This window comes from Callospermophilus lateralis, chromosome 9 (genome assembly GCF_048772815.1).
Source record: "Callospermophilus lateralis isolate mCalLat2 chromosome 9, mCalLat2.hap1, whole genome shotgun sequence".
NCBI lineage: Eukaryota > Metazoa > Chordata > Mammalia > Rodentia > Sciuridae > Callospermophilus > Callospermophilus lateralis.
Window position 1 is genome coordinate 100,294,416 of NC_135313.1, and position 23,955 is coordinate 100,318,370.

The 23,955-nt window shown below is 37.1% G+C and overlaps 1 protein-coding gene across 6 annotated transcripts in view; it reads left to right on the forward strand.

The window, feature by feature from the left end:
• Positions 1-23,955, forward strand: part of Clasp1 (cytoplasmic linker associated protein 1) — a 272,883-nt gene that overhangs the window by 194,026 nt on the left and 54,902 nt on the right. For 4 of the 6 annotated variants that reach the window (XM_076865838.2, XM_076865837.2, XM_076865842.2 and 1 more), the window contains 6 exons: positions 6,677-6,780; positions 8,668-8,691; positions 10,010-10,254; positions 16,241-16,304; positions 19,033-19,196; positions 23,433-23,511. In XM_076865838.2, the coding sequence (XP_076721953.1) occupies positions 6,677-6,780; positions 8,668-8,691; positions 10,010-10,254; positions 16,241-16,304; positions 19,033-19,196; positions 23,433-23,511 (680 nt within the window). The remainder of the gene's footprint in view (positions 1-6,676; positions 6,781-8,667; positions 8,692-10,009; positions 10,255-16,240; positions 16,305-19,032; positions 19,197-23,432; positions 23,512-23,955) is intronic. The other 2 variants (XM_076865839.2, XM_076865841.2) reach the window with 1 other exon arrangement.

Below are 23,955 nucleotides of genomic sequence, written 5' to 3' on the forward strand. Positions count from 1 at the left end.
AAATCAAAAGCATAAGGTCTTTATATTTGCCTCTGTCTCCTGCCAACATTGTGTATTTCTTTCGATGTCTTTTGTCCCCAATCAGTGTCAGTAATCAAAGTCTATATGTATGCTTTCATGACCAATGGATCCTTTATGAGGTTCTGAAAAAGAGCAGGTCACAGATGCCACCACTCTAGTTAGCTAGAAGATGATTCCCTTGACGTAGTGATTCCACTTGGTTAGCAGGAGCCCCTGAGTGGGGCACCTTTACCTAGAGCAAGTCAGGTATTCCATAGAAACCTGAAGCATTAGAGCAGAATTCTCAGTGAGACAGGGGTGGCAATGATTTTTTTTTTCTTCTGAATGAACTGGTGATTTTTCCTTGTAAATTAAGGCTGTATCTATGCATCCTTGCCCACTATTTGACCTTCCAGATAATCTGTAGATAAATAATTCACTCTGTTCTATTGGTTATATTGTCTTTTAGAAGCAATTAAGCAATTTTACTTTATACATGTGCTGATATTTTTAATATTATCTGTGGAAGCAACCTTTGTAATCTGGCATGTGGTCTGTGGATCAGGCAAGGCATGCTGCATTCTTGAACTCCTGTTGAACACTTAGTAACTCAGTAATGGCATCTGTCTTTCACTCTTTGGGTAAGCAGATCTGCTTGACTGTCTTGATGATAACACAAAATGTTGAAATATATTACCATCAGCTCATATTTTTTGTGTGGTCCGAGCAATAGGGAATGTCTCTTAAGTTAAATTTTTATACCAAGCCTTTCCCTCCGTTGAGTTAAACTCATACAGCAGTGTCCCATGTGTACCTGTGCCATTCAGAGCAGTCAACAGGCATAACACCTTGTGGTTCTGGTTACCCTCTGGGATAGGTGTTACCATCATCAGACTCCAAATGGAAACTAAGCCACATTCTCCAGGCCACACAGTGGCTAGAGCCAGCATTTGAATCCAGGTTTGAATTCAAACCTGCCTTATTTGAAAGTACTTTTGATAACTCGTTTTGTTCCTCAAAAATATATGAAATGATTTTGTAAGGCCTGCAGAGCTTGGCACAGTAGAAAGTGCTCAACAGCTGTTTCTGGGTCAGCGACTTCCAGGCTTAGGACCTGAGAATACAGAGACACATTCCAAAAGGTTGTCCCCAAGGTAACTTATTGCACATTCTCTGAAGGTTCATTCTTTTATTCATTAATTTTTAATAACCACTTCCTACTGCTGTTGGAAATTAGATTTGTCAGTGCCCCTTTAGATCAACTTACATAGAAAACCCTTCATAAAGGAAAAAAGGTAACGGATAGTTATGTTTCAGTGAATACATTCATTCCTCATGTCCCCAGGGTATTAATTTCAGTACCCCATGCTGATACCAAATCCAGAAATGCTAGTCAGGCACGGTGGCACATGCCTGTAACCCCAGCAATTCAATATCTGAAGTAGGAGGATGGCACGTTTGAGGCCTGCCTCAACAATTTAGTGAGACCCTCAGCGATTTAGTAAGGTCCTGCTTAAAAATATAGATATTTTTTAAAGGGCTGTAGCTTAGGAGTAAAGTGCCCCTGGGTTCCATCCTCAGTACCATAAATAAATAAATATTTTAAAAATCCACAGATGTTCAAGTCCCTTATATAAAATGGCATAGTATTTGCAAATAATCTACACATCCCCCTTTAAATCTTCTCTAAGTTATTTCTGATACCTAATACAAAGTAAATGCTCTGTAAATGATTGTTATACTATATTGCTTAGAGAATAATGACAAGAAAAAAGGTCTGTTTGTGTTTAGGACAGACGTTTTTTTCTTCCCTCACCTGTAGTTGGTTGAGTCCACAGATGTGGAACTGGTGAATAGAGGGCTGGCTGTATACATTGTTTTAAGTTTGCATGATTGTTTTAAATCATCTTACTGCTATGAATGTGTATGAATAATGGTTACCATGATAATTTATTGAATGAAATAAAGGACTCTAGAACTCTGCTGTAAATCAGGCTTTGTACGCAAGTGGGTCTATCTTGGATGATGTCGTTGGGTGTTCACTGTGAACATGACAGAGGATGCATTGCACAACAAATTTATTATAGAATATTCTGTTGAAATAGAAGCAAAGGACTACTTACTTAGGAAACTACAGATCAGATGTTGCCATTTCCAATTTAAATTATCAAAATACAGTACTGATATACTAATATGATAGATGTGTAGTTTGTTTCAGTCTTAAAAAACATTTTACCAACTTCCATATTTAGGAAAGTGGTAAGTTTATTATGTTTGTTTTAGAGATTGCCTATTTATTTTTACTTTTGTGAATATTGAGAAAGGAAGGATATTCTTTTTGTAAGCTGGTAAACATTTTGTTGACCAAATAACCTTTTCTTATAATTGCTACCACATATACCACAGATGTGTGCATTCTTATAAAGTAACATGAGCTTTAAAAAATAGTGGAAGAATCTGAGATTTTGATATTTTATGACTAAATGTGTTAATGTATACAGAATAGTAATGTGGATGAAAGGTAACTCCTCAGTATGACCTTGTGAAATCTATTAACTTATATGGTCTAATCACCACACTTTTTTCAGACTAAGGAATGGAAGCGTTTTATCTTTGGGTTCTTTTCTTGAGATAATGCAGAACCATATATTTCATGGAACTATAATCAAATACATTAGTGTTTTGAACCAAGTCTCTTATTTCATAATTATTTCTAATAGCTGTTCTCTTTCCTCACGAGGACAGAGTTTAGTATTTATTTCTTTGGGTTGGTTAATTAATATACTTACTATGATTACTTGCTGATAATATTCTTATTTCTGAATGAACATTGGAGTTGATTCTTAACAGTTACTGCCACCACCATTACTAATTAATGTGACCACCACTGTCAACTCTGTGCCTGGCATGGTTTAAACTAAGTGCTTTATGTGTGATTTCTGTTATCTTCTCGGTAACAACCAAGAGGTAGGTACTGTTATTGGCACCATTTTATGGATGAAGAAACTGAGACCCAAAGAGGTTTAGTATATTGTCTGAGGTGCTATAGCTAGCTATAATCAAACCAGGACTTAAATGTTATATTTCCAAGCCAGTGCTCAGAAACAGAGTACTTCAACTGCCTTTCCAAGAAAGGTCATTAAACTTAAATACCACAGAATTTCCATCAGTTAAACAAGTACATTAATTAGGACATTTGTGCAACAGAACGACAAACATTTTGACCAGGGAAAATGGAATTCCAGTTGTTGAACCCCCTTCCTGTGATTTCATTCAGTTTCTGTTGAAGTAACATTATGAACTCCCTGCCTTTGTTTTTGGAGCATGGTGGCATATGCATCACATACTGATGACACATCTCGTGAGCTGAGTTAAAAATCCATCTTCCTGCTATCCACTCGGGGGTTTAGACGGTACTCGGAGACTCCTGATGTGCTTCATTTGACACATTTCCATACTGGCTGATAGAGGCTTCATATCCTGAATCTAAACCTGGAGTCCAAGTTGGAGGATGCATCCATAGTGGGAGGCACCAGCAAGAGTGCCTCTGTTGTGCCTGTGTGTCTCAGAGCTGTGTGAGAGCCAGCAGCTCCCGTGGAGTCTGGGGGTTGCCGCTTACTGTCCATTCATATCCAGCACCATTTCTTTTCATGAGAAAATGCGGCCTTGTTGGTAGCAGTCCCTGCCTTTCCTCTGGTTCCTGTGTGTTAATTCTGTGGGTGTTGCCGTTCCTTTTACCTGCAGCCTCTCGACGTCATTCCAGGTCCACTAGTGCTCTCTCCACTGCTGAATCTGTTGGGCAGTCAGGTGAACAAGTGCTAACTGCATGACTTGGCTTCTCCATCTGTTCTAGTTCCACTCCCATGTTAACATTTGTTTTCATCCGTGTCAGCTACTGCTTGGCATGTGTGCACCTCATGTTTGTTTTCCCTGATGTGCTTTCATTTTTTTAAGTTGTTGAATGTTTATGGTTCTGTTAATAGGCCATAGATGCTTTATTGCCTGTTTGACAGCATCATTTCTCTAGTGTTCATATTTATGTCAAAACAAAGAAATGGGGATGCACATCTTCCCCTCCTACCACCCCCTTCCCATGAAAACAACCACCCAAAGTGGATGTCACATAGGGCCCCATGGGGACATGGGGTGTGGATATCATCCAACAGCCTTTCATCTCCAAAGCATTCACTTCCCAGTGTAGTGTCAAATGTTAATGTTACTTATTACTGTCAGGTTCCAATTATTTGGAGGTACTGTTCAGTTAACAATGCTTCAAATTATAGCATGCATAGTTTCAAATATATGAAAGTAAGTGTCCTAAAAGTTTTGATGGAAAAATAAGATCAGGATTCAGGTAATTAAATCAGGCCAAAGCTTAACCTTTGCAGCCTTTGGACCCCAAACCTTCCATTTCAGCTCTAACACATCATTTATCAACTGGCTAGCCAGAGGGGCAAAAAGTAAACATATGGTAGCATCAATTTGCCACATTTAACTGGCCTAATTTTCATATGCAGAGAGTCTCTGATGACTATTTTTCTCAATTGAGTATTAATTCATGAGCTGTGGATGGTGACAGTGCTTACCAGTTCCCTCAGTCAGTTATTTTCTCTTTAGTTCTATGTATGCTAGGATTTAAAAGCATTCTCCTGATGATTAGAGGCCAGACTGTGGGCACAGCTCTATGCATCCATCCTTTGGACTACTGAGCTTTGTCACAGTGTCAGAGCAGTAGGAATGTAGAGCAGATTTTGGTTGGTGGAGACAAAAAGTTGGTCATCTTGCTTAGGTCCAGGTAAACATTTCCCCTTAAGATCCGAAGTTCAGGAACTGAGGGTTAGCTTAGTGGTAGAGCACATGCTCAGCATCCACAAGACCCTGGGTTTCATCCCCAGCACCACAGAAAAGAAAGAAAAAAAAAAAAAATCCAAGATCTGCAATTCAAATTATCTGTATTCTATATCAGGTGATCCTAGTCACTGTGTATGGCAAAGCTGTTTGCATCTGGGAAACACAGAATAATTGCATTTGTCTTATAGGTTTTAATTTTGTTTCTGATTTAAAACAAAATGAAACAATATTATCCCTGGAACAAGAATCGCTGGCATGAGATTTACTTTTTTTTAATTTTTAAAATTTTTTTAGACTCTGTTTTATTTATTTAAGTTTTGCTGGGTAATTTTTAAATGGCTTATAACTGAATTACTTTCATTCTGTTACTCATAAATCCCTTACTATCTACCCTTTTTTAATGAAAAAAAAAGACTTAAATATTATCTATAAATCTGTAAATCTCAAATTTATACTCATTTCATAATTTAACTAACATATAGATAGATATAGAAATGTGATTATTTTGTGGTCTTTTTAGGTTTCATGTGGCACATGAAATCACCTTTGCAACACAATGACTAAGAGGACATTTGGAATGATCAGCAAATGCATTAAAAAAGGGGATAGTATAACATACAATTTTTGTTTCTCTATAAAAATTCATGATTGTATAACTATTGACTAGCTATGTTTAAATTATTTTCCCTTTCTGTTGTAGTAGAAGGTATAACAGCTTGAAATTGACATTTTATAAAAGCTAAATAACATAACAATTTCAAAGTCCATCAGTTTTATAGTGGTGTCTTATTACCAATCTAAAGTTTATGTAAAATCAATATTAGCTCCCCTCTTAATCGATGTTTCATATGAGAATATGGCTAATACAGAAATTTCCCTTGTTGAAACAGTTCACAGGGAAAACACTTTTTATCTTAAAATTTTTCTTCAAAGTTTTTTGTACATAAGAATTTTAATTAAGAAACTTTATCATTCCCAATGCATCTTTTACACTGACTTCCTCCTATCATAGTCTTAATCTCCAGCACTTCTTAAAGAAGGCTGGTCAACTGACTTACTGGGACTTTAAAAACTAAGGCTTCATATACTGTGATCACTAACAACCTTAGAATAGTTGTTCGAACTGTTAAAAGTTAAATTCTTTGGATTCTCTCCATTTTGTTTATCTGTATAAAGACTATTATTCAGTATAAAGACTATTATTCAGCTTGGTGCCGTGGTGCATGCCTATAATCCCAGCAATTTGGGAGGCTGAGGCAAGCGGATTCCAAGTTCCAGTCCAGCCTGGACAACTTGCCCAGACCCTCTCTCAAAATAGAAAATAAAAAGGGCTGGCGGTATAGCCCAGTATTGCAAAAACAACAAAAAGACTAAGGAAATTTTGCAAAGAGATCAATTTAGTACATTCATTTCAAATTTTAACTGTTTACTTCACTCTTTGATCAAATCATGAAGCTTTCTAATTAGTTTGAAGAAACATTAAGGCCATTCCTGTAGAGAAAAAACTCAATAGATTAAAAGATTCAGTTCATAGTCCAGCTCCCTTCTAGAATAAGTTCCCCTCTCTCATGTCTCAAAGTAATAAAATACTAAGGTACAGTTTCCACTAAAAGAACAGTTTCCACTATTGAGCTTTGTGGCTCCATAGTATTAAATGCAAACAACTTAACCTCTACCACTGGTAAATAAGTTAATGCAGTTAAAATTGGCTAGGGATTTGTCAGAGCCTCTATCCACTGTGGTGCAAAGAGGCAGGAGCCCCTTGCAAAGAATTGAGAGCAAGTGAATTAAAGTGACACATCTTTTGCTTTTGTTTTCTAAATAGACCGATTTGGGCTGGGCCAGCCAGGAAGAATACCAGGTTCCGTGAATGCCATGCGGGTTTTGAGCACCAGTACAGATCTGGAAGCTGCAGTTGCTGATGCTTTGGTAAGGGGCGCAGTGTGTGCAGAATCTCTTTGAATTATTCATCCACGTTTTTCCCTGTCTTTACAGGAAGTTGCCCCAAATCAGGTTACTAAATCATCTTTGAAACCCTTCAAAATTATATAAACGTTGAACAGATTTACATTACTGTTGTTTTCCTCTTAATCTTTTACATCCACACACATACATGAAAATTTGCCTTCCAAAAAATATTAGTATCCAGTATTCCTTACCTGTCTGGGCTCCTCAGTATCAAGGAGATTTTGATGACATCAGACTTCTCAGATGTCATTGAGCTATTTTTTTGTGGGGGGGGACCATGGTTTTTTTCCAGCATTTCCTGTTTTCCATCCTGTTGCTTCTGTTGCTTTATAGACCTTGATGGCATAGCCTAAACATAATTATAACACTAGGTAATAGTTTGAGGTTTGAAAATCTTGCATTTATTTCTTTCCCTTACTAGTGGGTCTGTATGATCTGTTTGTTTAAAAAAAAAAAAAAAGAGTAAAGTAAATATTTAAGAAAATTTTCCTAAATTTTAATGTTTACTGTTTGAGGGTATGAAATACTGATAGAATATGTTTTTGCTTCATTATAATGTAAAATTAAAAAAAAAAACATAAAGTGACCAGAGCTCCTTTAATTTGTGGTTATAGCAAAAGTTCCTTGGTAGAACCTGCTCATGGTCAAGATGCATTTCAGCTGGTGGGAGCACAGTGTCTTGCATATTCCAGTTTATGTGCTCAGAATTCAAAATAGATATTCTTTAGAATCATCTGATCTCTAGCCTTGCCTTTGCTGTTTTAAGATTTGTTCTCTTGTAGAGAAAAAAGTACACATAACAGGATCCTGCTTTCCTACCCTGAGTTTTTTAATCCAGCCATGTTCCATCTGACTGACACTTTATAGTCTGCGGCTGTGGAGTTTCCTGCTTTCATCCCTTCTTGTCTCTTCTTCATTTATTCTTGCTCAGTCAGATGATTTCTTGTACAAATGTCTGTGAGCAAGCAGTTTGCTGCTCTCAGAATGCTTTCCTGGTAGACAGATGGCCTGGCCAGCTCTATTCATCATCCTTATATGTAGAACTTTTTTCTGGCAGGTATTGGAGTTCAGGGTAATTGCTCTGGCCATGGCTTTAACTTAAGAGTCAAGAGCTGGAACAGAATTCTATGAAGCTGTTTCTCCTTCCAAATTACAGCATTTAGAATCCGTCTTTTATTTGTTCAGAGATCCTAGGAAGTGGAGGTCAGAGGAGTGGGAAACAATGGAAGCTGAAACCCTTACTAAATGGGACTTCCAGTTAAGGCTGAGGACTTTCTTAGTTGTTTAAAGAACTGCATAAGGGACTGTGTGCAAAGTTCTAGGAGGCAGAACAAAGATGGAGAGTTGGAGCTTTGGCATAACTTGACTTGAGCTTTTCGCTGAGCCCCAGCTCCCTTTGTACTCAGGCTGCCCTTGTTATTTTCTGTCCACTCTGGTCTCTTCAAGTGACCTGCTTCGGAAGAGCTTAAAGCACAGGAATGGTACTGAATTCCTGCCTACAGAATTAAAGCCCCAGGGACAGACAGAAAGTCTCCTAGAAATAGATAGTAGATCAAAAGTCACATTAGAGATGTGCTTCATCGGTATGGGTATGGGAAGAGTTTCAGTAAAGAATTATAGCAAGAGCCAGAAGGTGCTAGGAGAGGTTTAAGAGGTTAGGAAATGCCATTTTGAAAAAAAGCAGTCTTTATTACTACCTGCTTGATGTGAAACGCTTGCTGACCTGTATTTTTAGTTTGCTAAGAAATGTTTTGCTATACGCTTTTGTTGCCAGAACAATCCCCACATATGCTTCTGACATAATTCTCTATGCTTTTTCCCCATCCTTCAATATTTTCCTGCCTACAGCTGTTAGGAGACGCCAGGAGCAAGGTACCAGTGCTTTAACTTTTGTTTACAACTTTATTTTTTTTCTGTTGCAAGTATATTTCTTTTAGAATCTAGCAAAAGCAGCACAAAATGTAGTAGAAATTCTGGTCTGAGTTCTGATTCTGTTGAATCTGCCAATGCCTTTACTAGGGATGGAATCGAATCACTTTTTATGTATGTTTGTGTTAGCATTTATTTTAATGTCATGCTCTGTTCTGTCTCCTATTAGAATTGCATTATATTAACTCAATCTGTGCCTGTTCTTATGTTGTCATTATTTCACAAATGGATTTATTGACATTTTTATTATTTTAGGACTCTGTGAGTGAGATGATCATATAACTTAGTATCCAAACACAAATACTTTCAATAGTAAAAAGGGGGTACTATTCATAATTATGCTGGGAAGATAGGCAGATGACAAAACAGTCCTAAGCAAGTTGGATTCATAAAAATTAGTATTAATAGAAAATTGAATCTGTACAGCTTTAACTGGTGACTGTTTTGGTTTCAGAAAAATTTGTATTTTATAATTTTTATCAGTTTTATATAGCTAGTGGGTTTAATGTAGTTTTTGTATTCAGAGTAAGAGAAATGAATGAAGCAGATATTATAGTCTGCTTTAAAAGAAGTTTTTGTTGCAAAACTAAAGTCCTTAATGAAAGTGGCTCAGATAGTTTAAGAATTCTTTTACATAGGATATTTCTGCCACTGACATTTCAGTTTCAGGTTTTCTTAATGAAATGTCATCACAGAAGTTTGCTCATAGACCATGCTCAAAGCAGCTTGCATGGGGCCCCAGGGGTGCACGCACCTGCAGTGTCTTAGGCACTGAGCTGGATTATTCGGCCTAGAATTCCAGTGAGTCCTCGAAGCAAGCCTGTGGGATTGGCATAAATATCGTCCTCTCGCAGAGTAGGAAACTGAAGGAAAAATCTTCACAGGCTTTCTGAAATCATGCAGCCAGTCAGTGGTAGCATCAGGATTGTAACCCAAGTCTGCCTGACTGCAAAACCCATACACTGTACTCTGTATTAAGAGGCCAAGTCGTGTGTGTCCCAGTGTCCTGTTCCCCCACCACCACCCCCGCCAAGGAGTGTGATACTTATTACCTGTTTTTCCTCCTGGAAGACTGCTTTTCTGTTTTTATTTCCCTGATCTGTAAGCACAGGACAAGTGTGTGTGTGTGTGTGTGTGTGTGTGTGTGTGTGTGTGTTTTTCTCCATTTAACTCTGTTATTGTTTTTATTTGATATGACTCATGACCATTTCACCTTTCCATTTCTTCCTCGTTCACCTCCATCCCTCATTGGATCCATCAGAAGAAGCCTGTGAGGAGGAGATACGAGCCATATGGGATGTATTCTGATGATGACGCCAACAGCGATGCCTCAAGTGTTTGCTCCGAGCGCTCCTATGGCTCCAGGAATGGCGGCATTCCCCATTATTTGCGGCAGACCGAGGATGTAGCAGAAGTTCTCAACCACTGTGCAAGTTCAAATTGGTCAGAAAGGAAAGAAGGGTTGCTGGGCTTGCAGAACTTGCTAAAGAGCCAAAGAACACTGAGGTAAGGGCAGGAGACCAGGGTTAAGAGTCATGCCCGAGTCCCCTCTTAACTCATCAGAGACTTAAAGGGGTTTCTCTCTCTTTGTGTGTGTGTGTGTGTGTGTGTGTGTGTGTGTTTATTTTTGATTTATTCTAATTTGTTATATTTGACAGCAGAATGCATTACAATTCATATTTCACATATAGAGCACATATCTATGGTTGTACACAAAGTAGAGTCATGCCATGGATGTGTTCATACATGTACTTAGGGTAACGATATCCATCTCATTCCACTGTCTTTCCTACCCCTATGCCCGTTCCCTTCCCCTCGCCCTATCTAGAGTTCATATAATTCTCCCATGCCCCCTCCCAACCCCATTATGAATCAGCCTCCTTTTATCAGAGAAAACTTTCAGCATTTAGTTTTTTGGGATTGGCTAACTTCACCTAGCATTATATTCTCCAACTCCACCCATTTACCTGCAAATGCCATGATTTTTTTTCTTTTATTGCTGAGTAATATTACATTGTGTATATATACCACATTTTCTTTATCCATTCATCTACTGAAGGGCATCTAAGTTGGTTCCACAGTTTAGCTATTGTGAATCGTGCTGCTATAAACTTTGATGTGGCTATGTCCCTCTAGTATACTGTTTTTAAGTTCTTAAAGGGGTTTCTTGTCATTTAAGGTGTCCTTACAAAGTTCCATGTGTTGATACTCAAAAGTAAGACCCATCCTTGCCATTCAAAGTCTTCAAAATATCTGGCACATATTCTATAATTGGTTAGGCTTATGAAACATTTATTTCCCTTAAGGTTCATATTTTTCTATTTCATGTTGTTATTGAGAAATCTGGGTATAGTTTACAATTCAGGTGAACAGTGAAACAACTCTGCAAATTAGTATGTTGTATTCCTCTTCAAGGTTCAGGATAAAATGTCTCAGTCTAAAATTTTCAATACTTATAAGCTTATAATATGCAGAGTAAACAGATGATAAAACAGAGCCCTTCAAATCAGCAGCATTATTTTTTGAACATTTTTCTTTTTTGCTTTGTTTACATATTTTATAAATTTTCTAAAATAAGCACGTATTATATAACATCAAAAAGGTATGCATTTATACCATATTTGGGCCCCATTGGTACACTATGATTTTATGTCTCTCTAAAGAAGTAATGAGAAATGCTGTTTACTAAATATGGCAGTGTTACTGTGTCACCAAGTATAAGATGAATTTCAATTATGGGGATGTTAAAACACGGGAATTGAGAAAAGGACAAGTGAACCCCTGAAATGCAATGTACTATATCTTCTGGATTTTTTTTTTTTTAAGATAAGTATTGAGACTGGCTATGTTGTGACCTTGGGTGAGGCTCATCCTGGGCTCTTTGTAGCCAGATGAGCACTGGCTGATGAGTGGCTGTGCCTCCCTGGTGGCTCTTCATCTGCTTCCACTTTCCTGTACTGACACCTGCCCACGTTATACCGTCTGTCCTTGAAGATGGTGTGAGAAGATCTGTCATATGCCTTCTGAAATGCAGGCTTCTGATGACACTCCATGATCTGTCAAAAATAAAATGAGGATGATTTTTCTTCCAGAATTTATTTTTTCCTGCTGATTCTATTTTTTGGATTCCTAGGGTTCACTAAGTACCTATTAAATAATCTCTAGAAATCAGCATTCACTTTAGGTTGTACTTTTAACAGTTCTAAAGGGTCATTGAGCCAACTTTCTCATCTGTGTAAGGATGGATGATAATTTGAGGAAGAGAGGACCCTCTTTTCAGCTTCAGAGTGAAAAAAAAAAAAAGGTAGTAGTGCAATCAGGGATCAGAAAAGGTAAAGAACACCAGCGTGCCTGAGGGTTTGCTGTGTCCCCGGCACAGTAGTAGGTGCCATGTGTTACCTTCCCAGCAGCCTTGTGACATACTGCATATCCAGTTTGACTGAGAAGAGGCCAGAGCTTTAAAGAGAAGGATTAAAGATATCATTGTCCTTTGTTTGTAGTAGAATTAAGGTTCCAGGTCTTTGTGACCCTGAAACACATGCTGCTTTTCCAATTTATTGCATACCCTTTTCAGCTGTGGCAGATGGAGAAGAGCCCTGGGTGGAGTTGAAGGGGGTTTGGCTCATGCTTTGTCACTTTCTGTGAGCTTGGGAATATCATGCTCCAAGTGTCAGTTTCCTCACCTTAAAATGAGAGTGAATCTATGCCTTTATATTCTTAGCTTCATGATTTAAATAAGATATTTATTTGTGGAAAATTCTGTTGCATAAATATAGATTAGGTAAAGCTGCGTAGTTGACAGAAACAAAGTTATTTTCTCCTGTTTTTTTTAATTGGTGTATGAGAAACGTAAAGAATAGTGATATATTTTATATATGTATAAAATTGTGGTGTATTTGTATATACACATAACATAATTTGGTCAATTTCATTGTCCATTTCTTCTTCTTTCCCTCCCCTCTTACCTACCCCTATTCTTCTTCCTCTGTTCTACTGGTCTGTTTTCCACTCATTTATTTATTTTTAATTGGTATTTTATAAATATTCATACAGGTAGAATTCACTGTAATGTATTCATATATGCACACGGCACAGTTTTGTCAAGTTCATTCATTGCCTCCTCCCTCCACTTCAATCTCCTTCTATTCCGCTGATCTTCCTCTGTCTTTATAATATTTGATAACACCCCAACAACATTTTCCCCCCTTACTTTGCTCTAGCTTTCATGTATGAGAGAAAGCATTTGACCTTTAATTTTCTGAATCTGACTTATTTCACTTAGAATGATGATCCATTTACTTGGAAAATGCTATAATTTCATTCTAATTTATGGCTGAGTAAAATTCCATTATGTACATATACCACATTTTCTTTATCTGTTCATGAATGGGCACCTGGACTGGTTCCATAACTTGACTATTATAAGTTGTGCTGCTGTAAACATTGATGTGGCTGTATCACCATAGTATGCTGATTTTAGTTTGTATAAGCACTAAGGAGTGGGATAGCTGGGTCATATGGTTTTAAGGTATATCCATACTGCTTTCCAGCATGATTGTACTAATTTGCAGTCTTACCACCAGTGCATGAGTGTGCCTTTTTCCCCACCAGAATTTATTATTTGTATTCTTGTTAATTGCCATTCTGACTGAAGTGAGATGAAATCTCAGTATAATTTTGATTAACATTTCCCTGAGTGCTGGAGATGTTGAACATTTTTGCATGTATATGTTAGCCATTTGTGTTTCTTTTGAGAAATATCTGTTTAATTCTTTTTTCATTTGTTGATTATGATTTTGTTGTTTTTGTTGTTATTGTTGTTTTTGACATTGAGCTTTTTAAACTCTGATATTCTGGATATTAATCCCCTGTCAGAGGAGTAACTGGTAAAGATTTTCTCCCATTTTGTAGGCTCTCTCTTCATATTCTTAATAATTTTCTTTGCTGTGCAGAACTTTTTAATTTGATGCTGTCCCACCTACTGATTCTTGGTTTTATTTCTTAAGCTTTAGGAGTCTTGTTAAAGAAATCGGTACCTGTGCCAGTGTATTAGAGTGTTGACCCTCTTTTCTTCTAGCCAGTTAAAAAGTTTCTGATCTAATTCCTCTAAGTTTTTGATCCACTTAGATTTGACTTCTATCCAGGGTGAGGGCTAGAGGTAGTTTAAAAGGCTGTCTTTTCTCCCACATATATTTTTGGCACCTTTGTCAAATATCGGATGACTTAGCTACGTGGGTTTGTCTCTCTGTCTTCTTTTCTGTTCCCATGATCTTCATGTCTGTTTTGAAGGTGATACTATGCCGTTTTTGTTACTGTAGCTCTGTAGTAGAATTTGAGATTAGGTATTGTGATGCCTCCTGCTTTACTTTTCTTGGATAAGATTGTTTTGGCTATTCTGGGTCTTTTATTCTTCCAAATGACTTTCCAGTTCTGTGAAGAATGTCATTGGTATTTTGATGGAGATTCCATTGTATCTGTGTTTTTGGTAAGATGGCCCTTTTGACAATATTAATGGGAGGCCTTTCCATCTTCGAAGGTCTTCCATTTTCTTCAGCATTCTATAGTTTTCATTGTAGATGTCTTTCACCTCCTGTGTTAGATTAATTTCCCAAGTTTGTTTATTTTTTGAGGTTATTGTGAATGAGATGGTCTTCCTGATTTCTTTCTCAGCAGACTCTGTATTGGAGCATGGGAAAGCTATTGCTTTGTGAATGTATCCTGCTGAATTTATCAGCTCTAGAAATCTCTGTTTGAGTTTTTGGGGGCTTCTTGGTTGGGGTAATGTCATCAACCAACAAAAATAATTTGATTTCTTTTTCTGTTTGTATCCCTTTAATTTCCTTCTCTTGCCTTATTGCTCTGGCTAGAATTCCAAGAACTATATTGCAGAGAAGTGGTGAGGGTGGACATCCTTGTCTTATTTCTGATTTTAGAGGAAATGCTTTCAGTTTTTCTGCTTGATATGATGTTGGCTTTGGGTTTGTTATATATAATGTTGAGGTAAATTCCTTCTCTAGTGTTTTTAACCATGAATGAGTACTGGATTTTATCAAAAGCCTTTTCTATATCTATTGAGATGTTCATGTGATTCTTGTCTTTAATTCTGTTTATGTGGTGAATTACATTTGTTGATTTATGTAGTTTGAACCAATCTCATATCCCTGGGATGAAACCCACTTGATCATGTTGTACTATCTTCTTAATGTGTTTGTGAATGCGGTTTGCTAATATTGTATTAAGGATTTTTGCATTTATGTTTTTCAGGGAGATTGGTCTATATAGTTTTCTTTCCTTCATGTGTCTTTGTCTGGTTTTGATATTTGGATCATATTGGCTTCCTAGAATGTATTTGGGAGAATAATAGAATAATTTGAGGAAAACTGATCTTTATTCTTTTAAGGTCTGGTTGATAAAGAATCCATATGGCCCTGGGGTTTTCTTTGTTGGAAGACTTTTAATTGCTTTTTTGATTTTATACCTTGATATTGGTCTATTTTAGGTTTTCTATATTTTCCTCTTTCAATTTGGACAGGTTATATGTATATAGAAATTTATCAGTGTCTTCCAGAATTTCTAGTTTATTGGAATATAAGTTTTCAAAACAATTTCCAATGATCCTCTGGATTTCAGAAGTATCTGTGGTGGTATCTCCTTTTGCATCTCTAATGTTGTTAATTTGGGTTTTTTCTCTGTGTTGGTTAGTTTGGCTAGGAGTTTATCAATCTTGTTTATCTTTTCAAAGAACTAACTCTTTGTTGCATTGATACTTTGTATTTTTTATTCTCAATTTTATTAGTTTCATCTTTGATCTTTTTGCATCTTCTACAGATTTTGACATTAATCTTCTTTTTCTCAAGCTTTGAAGTATAGCATTAGCTTATTTATTTGGATTTTTAAGGTAATCAGTGCTATAAAACGTTCCTCTTATAACTGCCTTCATATTGTGCAAGAGATTTTGATATGTCATGTCTCTGTTCTCATTTGTTTCTCAGAAGTTCTTGCTTTCTCCTCTTGTTTCTTCTATGATCCATTCTTCATTTAAAAGAATATTGTTCACTCTCTGTGTTTATGTGGTTTCTGTGAATTTTCTTGCTGTTGATTTCTAGTTTCATTTCATTATGACCTGATCATATGCACAGGATTATGTCAGTTTGTTTATATTTGCTAAGACTTATCTTATTATCTGTAATATGGTCTATTTTGGAAAAGATTCCATGAGCTGCAGAGAAGAAAGTGACTTTAGTTGTTTGGGGTAAAATATTCTGTAGATGTCTGTTATGTCCATAATACAGTATTAGTTATGTCAGAATTATCTTATTGACTTTATGTTTGGATGACCTGTCTATTGGTGATAGAGGTGTGTTGAAATCACCCAGTATTATTGGATTAGGTTCTATTAGGGTCTAAAGGATTTTTAAAAGCAAACTATTACTAACTGAAGTGATGACTTTTTACATTTTAAATTAATTTATTTCTATTTTATTTCCTCTAGTCGAGTAGAATTGAAGAGACTGTGTGAGATCTTCACCCGAATGTTTGCTGACCCTCATAGCAAGGTAAATCTAGGATCATACTTATATTCCCATCTGCATGTGTGTGTGAGCTGTGTAAAATACCAAAGAATGAAAGAGAAATCCCCAGTGAGGTTTCAGCCTTACAAATTTAACACCCATTTCTGCAATAGCATGTGTTATGTCTCTCAAAAATGGAATTTTTAACCAAGCATGGTGGTGCACACCTGTAATCCCAGCTACTGGGGAAGCTGAAATCTAAGAATTCCAAGTTTGAGGCCAGCTGGACAAATTAGTGAAACCTTATAATGTCAAAATAAAAAGAGTTGGAGATACATAGCTCAGAGACAAAGCACCCCAGGTTTGGTCTGGGACTGTGGCTCAGTAGTAGAGTGGTTGCCTAGCCTGTATGAGGCACTGGGTTCAATCCTTAGCACTACATAAAAATAAACAAAATAAGGCATTCTGTCCATCTACAACTACAGAAAAAATTAAAAACAAAAACACCCTGGGTTCAATACCCAATACTGCAAAATAAAAAATAAAAAGGAATTCTTCAGAACTTAAATGTTCATAAATTTCAAACTTCAAGTGAAAGCTTTCATGGAAAGAGAATCAGATAATAGTATTTCATTCATTCAACATTTTAATTTTTGTGTCCCTCTAGTGGGCCAAGTGCTAGAATGGACGATTATATAATATAGTGCATTTTTTAAAGTTGTTGTAGTGAAAAAAATATTTATGTAATTATTTTTGTAAACTTTAGTATTTGTTCTCATAGGACAAGGTAGAAAATGGAAGTATTTATTGAATGGATTCATTGGAAAACCAGGTTATATCTCCAAATAGAATATCGCTGTTCCCAAGAACTTGCTATATGGTGGTCACCATTAGCTGAGGCCCCCACCTCCTGGGGGCCAAAAGAAACACTGGGCCCTTTTGACAAGAGAGTGCCTGCATGACTGTGGGACAGGGCCCATTCTAGGGGAAATGCAGAGAGAGGGACACTTTATAAAATTACTTAGAGTCTAGATTTTAAATAAATACCATTGTTTGGGAGGAAGCCTTTAAAGGCTGTTAGATGTGTTCAGATGAAGAAGATGGAAAGATGAAGATAAAGGGAAAGTTCAAAAGTAGATAAAGGATGAAACTAAAGTATAGATATTGATGGAACACTAAACCAGCAGAAGCAGATCTTAAATGCTGACTTGCAGGATTAACCATATTACACTATAGTTTCCCTAGTAAAAAATGGTCTCTTCTAATTCTTGCTGGGAGAAGGCAACCTATGATACTGTGAAATTCCAGCCAGCTGTATTTCGTCTTCTTTTTCTATCCTTGCTTCCTCATAGGAATTGTCCTTAAAGTAGCATCCACCCACCCACACACTCATCCATCCAATCATTTGGTATTTACTGAGTACCTGCTATGAGCCAGGGATACAGAAAAACCAGATAAGGCCCCTTGCCTTTTGTTCACAAGACTGAAAGGGAATGAATACAGGGCGATGTTCCACTTCTATGCCCCTGCAAAAATCTCCCGGAAAACCTTCACAACAAGGATAATATTAACAATGTCAATAAAACCCAAAAGAGGTCAAGTTTAGAGGCCATATAGATATTCAAAGATATAATCTTTGCACACTTTTCTCTAAGGTAATGTTAAAAGCAATAAGAGTTAAAGCATAAGCATAATACATTTCGTAAGAATTATACCATAAGGGATATTAGATGGTTTTGAACATTGATGAAATTTCTGTTACCTGTTACCTCTAGATTGCTGATTCAGAAGCAGAATGTGAGGATAAAGAAGGAAATTTGTTATCATCAGAAGGCTCTTGTCCAGTGAGTTTGGAGGTCTCAGTTTAGTTGATATTTGTTAGCTGTCTGTGAGAGAAGCCAGGAATCCCACAGCCAGGGCCACTGGCTTTTTTTTTCCTGAGCTGTCTCACTGGAGACCCCTGGTGGTGAACAGTTGCTGCACTAGAAACGAGGAGGTGTGTGATTGGTGGGTTGTCTCAGTAGAGCAAGGCTCACTGAAGAGGTAGGGAAACACGGTGCTACTAATCTCTCTGAAATTGGTTCACAGATATTCCACTGTGGACTGTTTCACCTTAGATATCTGTGATAATTACACAGCAGTACAAGAATTACATGAACTGTCATTATCATTTATTATAATATTTTATTCATAATATCTGAAATTGGCATACTTCAGAAGAGCTGATTAAGATGAAAGGCAATAGCTACACAATAGGGAATGGCTTTTTTTGTATCTTATACTATACCATGAATACTCAATAATGAGCAAGAATAGTATAGAATTAGGACAATTGAGTTTTTTTTCTCTCTCTCTTTTTCTCCTCTTTTTTTTAAAAGCCTCTAGGATTAAACTCAGAAAAATTCATTCCTCTTTGTACTAACTTTTATAGGCTAATATTGAGGGAGGAGCAAGTATTTTATCAGTTTGTAGTTTTTTCAGGATTTTTAAAGAAACTGCATGAAAATGATATTCACTGTGACTAACATGGAATTTGTTTTGTTGCATGGCCTGGTTTGCGGTGGAATTCACAACAGAGAGTAAGTGTCAGTCCTTTTTCCTTTCTCCATTTTCCACAATGCATTTGCCTTTGCAATATGAGCGGTTGTTAACAGTGTTCACATAAATGACGAGAGTCTGGGTAAAAATAGCATGGGCCTTGTTAATGCTTTCTACTCTTTGGATAAAATCATGAATCAGACATGTGAAATTCTTGGTTTTCATTTGTGTTCAGGTTTTCAGTATGTTCTTGGAGACTCTAGTGGATTTTATAATAATTCATAAGGATGACTTGCAAGACTGGCTTTTTGTCCTTCTCACACAATTACTTAAGAAAATGGGAGCAGATTTACTTGGCTCTGTGCAAGCAAAAGTTCAGAAGGCCCTAGATGTCACAAGGTGAGTGTCAAGGGGCTCAGCCATGTTGTTACAAGTCTCGACTGTGATTTCTTGGCAACGTCTTCTGTTACTCATGGTCTTTGTCACCCACTCAAATCTCTTCTCTCTTGCTCAGTTCTCAAGTTCTCTTGTTGACTTTTGTCGACATGTCCCAACAGTTCAGGAGATGAAATACCCATATCTTCCTTGACTTGGCATTGTATTTTGTGAATGCCTCAGACACATGTAAAACTTTGAGAATTGATTATCTTTCCTGTATAAAATATTTAAAGAGAATGTTTAGAATATTCATATCTTTCTGAAGTTCTTAGTATTCTCAATACCAATTTCTTTTAAGTCACACTGGAAATTTATCAATGTATGATGTTGAGATATTGTTGGTTCAGAAACCGTCTTTAAATTGACCGGTTCCTTGATAAACATTACAACAGTTGTAAGCCTTGTAGCTGTTATGAGAAAAGAGAAGCTACAAGGCTCAGAAAAAATTAAAAACTATGTTCAGAAGCCTCTTCTCCCTTGTCTGTGCCATTATAGATCTTCAGTATACAAGAGTTAGAATTAAGTGTTCTCAGAAGACACTTTGCAGTAGTGTTGGCATTGTCATCTGGTGGGAAATGGAGAGAGATGTATGAGATTAATGAATCTTTTAGTAAGAACAGATGAGCCAGATGTGGTACACACCTGTAATCCCAGTGATTTGGGAGGCTAAGGCAGGAGGATCACAGATTCGAGGCCAGCTTAATGAGACTTTTGTCTCAAAAAATAAGTACAGGGCTGGGGATATAGCTCAGTGGTAGAGTGCTTGTCTCACATGCATAAGACCCTGGGTTCAGTCCCCAGAACCACACGCATACATACATGCACACAAATAAAAAAGGACTGGACTGGTGGTATAGCTTGGTGGTAAAGGGTCCCTAGGTTCAATTCCTAATGCTAAAATAAAAATGAGTGAATGAATAAATGAATGGATAGACAGAACTGCTCGCGGGGATGCATGCCTGTAATCTCAGTGACTCGGGAAGCTAAGGCAGGAGTATCTCATCTTCAGGGCCAACCTCAGCAACTGTGAGACCTTCAGCAACTTATCAAGATGCTGTCTTAAAAACTAAAAAGAACTAAAGCTGTAGCTCAGTGGTAAAGCACCAAAGAAACAAATAAATCTAAAAATAAATAAATGAATGACTCCTGGATCACTCAGAAAATTATCATCAAAGCAGTAACTTTTTTTTTTTTTTAATTGGTGGTGGTGCTGGGGATTGAACCCAGGGCTTTGTACATGCAAGGCAAGCACTCTACCAACTGAGCTTATCCCCAGCCCCTAGAGCAGTAACTTTTATAAGACCCCATAATAATACTAATGATAATAATTATTATTTTTGGTATTGGGGATTGAACCTAGAGGTGCTACATTCCCAGCACCTTTGCACCTTTTGTCTTGAGACTATGTCTCATTGAGTTGTTGAGGGTGTTACTAGGTTGCTGAGACTGGTCTCGAACTTGTGATCCTCTTTTCTCAGCCTCCCAAGTCACTGGGATTATAGACATGTGCCACCATATTCAGCTTATAAAACCCAGTTGTTATTTATAAACTGAAATAATAGAAATTTTAAAACAAAGGACCTTAAAGATGATGTTCATATCATCAGTGAGAAGCAGACTACTTTGCCCAGGCTCACACTTGGTGTTAGTGGCCATCTGGGAATTAGCATCCAGGATTTTTGATCATTGCTCCTCTCTCTGCTTCTGTGACTCCAGGCTGCTCTGTAGGCATGTGTCCTCCCTTCCTGAGTGTGGGGTAGAGGTAGTGCTTGTACCTTTATTTTCTGTCCAGCTCACACCACTAACAGCAGCAAATGCCCTTCCCCGTCCCCATCCATGCAGGTAGTGCAGGACTCTGGCTGCCTTACACACATTTGTCCCTCCATACTCTGATGCCAGGGGTTTTTCTTTTGGTTAACCTTCTAATTTGTACTGTTATAAAATACCTTTCTTCTGATTTCCTATAAACTCAAAAGTAACATGCTGCATTCAGAATAAGACTTTCAAACTAGACTCTCTGTTTGGATGATTAAATTTAATGGAATTAGGGAGCATTACAATGGAAGGTGTGGCCAGGAATTGATAGACTGATACAGCTGGTAGAAACGAGTGATGAGAAGGGAGTTATTGACAGGCTGTGGGATGTGTGCCCAGTGAAACCATAGTTTTCAAAAAAGGTCAGAAATAAAGATTTGGGAAACACATTACTTATGCCTCTAAAGGCCAAACAAAATGTATAAGCCAGATCTGATCTCTGGGTCACTTAAATTAAGTGAATTTATGAAGGAAAGGTCCATTTCAGATTTTTAGGAATGACGGGCATATTAATCATTTTGTCCCACTGACCCAGATGTGGGACACCTATAAATACTTAAACTGAACAACAAATATGCCACTTATGATAACTTTGAAATAATATTTGAATATTTGTTACATTTGCAGAACTAAAAATTTAGAACTTAATGGATTAAGATTATACTCTTAAAGGTTACTGCTTAGTCTTAATCTTTAAAATAGCTACCCAAAGTAACTTTAGAATGTATTTTGGGACATTTTCTTTTTATTATTACTATTTTCTACATAAGGATGTGTTAATTTAGGATTTCTATAAAGTTAAAAGTACTATTTCCAAAAAAACAAATAGGCTATAGTTTATAATATTCTGAAAACTAAACTTTGGTAATTAAGAAATATAGTGTGTCCTCTTTCTAATTTTCATGGCTGCCCCTTTCCGTAAAACAAAATCTAATCTCAGTAGACTTGTTCTGAGTCCCTAGGGTATTTTTGTGATTCCCTTCTTTGTTTCAGCTGCTGAGCTGTGCAGCTGTTGAAGTTCATCTGGAACCATCCAGTGGTTATTTGGAGGGACTTTCAGTGGTGGCTCAGAGGTGCTCCACAGATTCTAATCTGCCTGAGTTTCCTCTCTGTGGCTGAGCTAACAACAGGGTGCATTTCCTGGCTAAACACACCAGTGCCTGAAGTATATTCTCCACTCATCCCCTTGCTGCACAAGCAAGGAGCAGCATTTTGTGTGCAGTGTGTCAACCAGTCACTTAAGTTGGGTGTACTGACAACTGACGTGCACTTGGTCTCCAGAAGCAGTCCTCAGAACTTCCAGGGTGCAGATAGACATGAGAGGAAAGGGTGCTGTGGGTCAGGTTTGCTTTCTGTTAGTAATTATGATACTGATAATGGTGGCACTTAATATGCACCACTTCATAAAATTTATTGTTTTTCTTATATCATTTATTTTAATTTTCATAACAATTCTGTGATCATAGATATTATTTGCTTCAAATATTTGTAGATTCACACCTACATTTTTATTCATTTTACTGTACTTCTATAGACTAGGAAAGGTTTCTAAAAGTTTCCAAAGAAAAAAATGTAACCAACACAGCCTCAGTTGTAATAGGACTTGCCGATTGCATTATCTTCCGTTGATGTAGAAATCCTATCAGCGTTATCTACATAGTGCTCCATTAGGCAGTTTTTAACTGGTACTAGTAATTGCCACGTTTTAAGGGAGAGAGCACTGATTTTCACTAGCCAGGAGTCCCTAAGGGTCACTTGATTGGCTCAGAGATGCACAATGACTATGAGAAATGGGTCATTCACAGGCAAGAAATGGAACAAAGAAGGGGTTCCTTGGGCCCCAGGCTTCTGTGTGTGAGTTGAGCTGGGTGGGGAATTTCTGTTGCTGAGTTTTGAACAGGCATTCTTTTATGCTGGTCAGACCAAAATAGGATGATAGGCAGTTCCCAAGACAAAGAAAACAGACATTTGGCTTAAGCCAGGTCACCTGGAAGCAGCATAGTGGGGTTGTAAAAATAAGATCTGGGAAATAGGAACTGTTTCTCGGGTAAGCAGCATTCAGAAAAGTAGCTGGAGTGAAGAGAGGATGACCCTGAGCAGGACAGGAGGAATCTTCCTTACTGCCTTGTTTGCTGTTTGGTCTTAATCTTTAAAAGAGCTACTCAAAGTAACTTTAGTGTAACTTTAGTGGAAGATTTTCCTTTTCTTAAATTTCCTATATAAACATGTACTTGGTATTTGTGCAAAACGAAAAGTACTATTTAAAGAATGTGAATAGGCATTTACATATATTAATTTATAACAGTATGTTTTTGTTATGTAGTCTGACATTCCTTTTTGCAATATCTTTAAAAGCAAGCACTCTCTTTTCTTTTAATCTAGGGACTCCTTTCCATTTGATCAACAGTTTAACATTTTGATGAGATTTATTGTGGATCAAACTCAGACTCCAAACCTCAAGGTCAGTATCTATTCGTCATTACAGTTCAACCCCAGGAACTCAAAAGTTGCTTAAAATTTACTTTTTTAATACATGATTCGTGTTTAGCAGTTAGGAAATCTGTGAATATTCCTTTTCCACTCTGTGGACATGTTTTCATTTCTCTTGGTTTAGTGCCTTGTAAAAGAATTGCTGGATCATAAAGTAGGCATGGTCAGCTTTTTTAGAAGCCAAAATGAGTATAACATATTACATCTCTACCAGCAGTGTATGAGAGTTTCTGTTGTTCCACATCCTCACCATCATTTGGGCATAGTAATCTTTTTCACAATTAATATTTAAGCTAGAAAATTAAGATTTCTGATGTGTTGAGATCAGCATCTTGTTGGAATATTTCTTTAATGTTATCCCTCTCTAAGATGTGGAAAATCATCTTATTGATAATAACTTGACTAAATTTTCTTA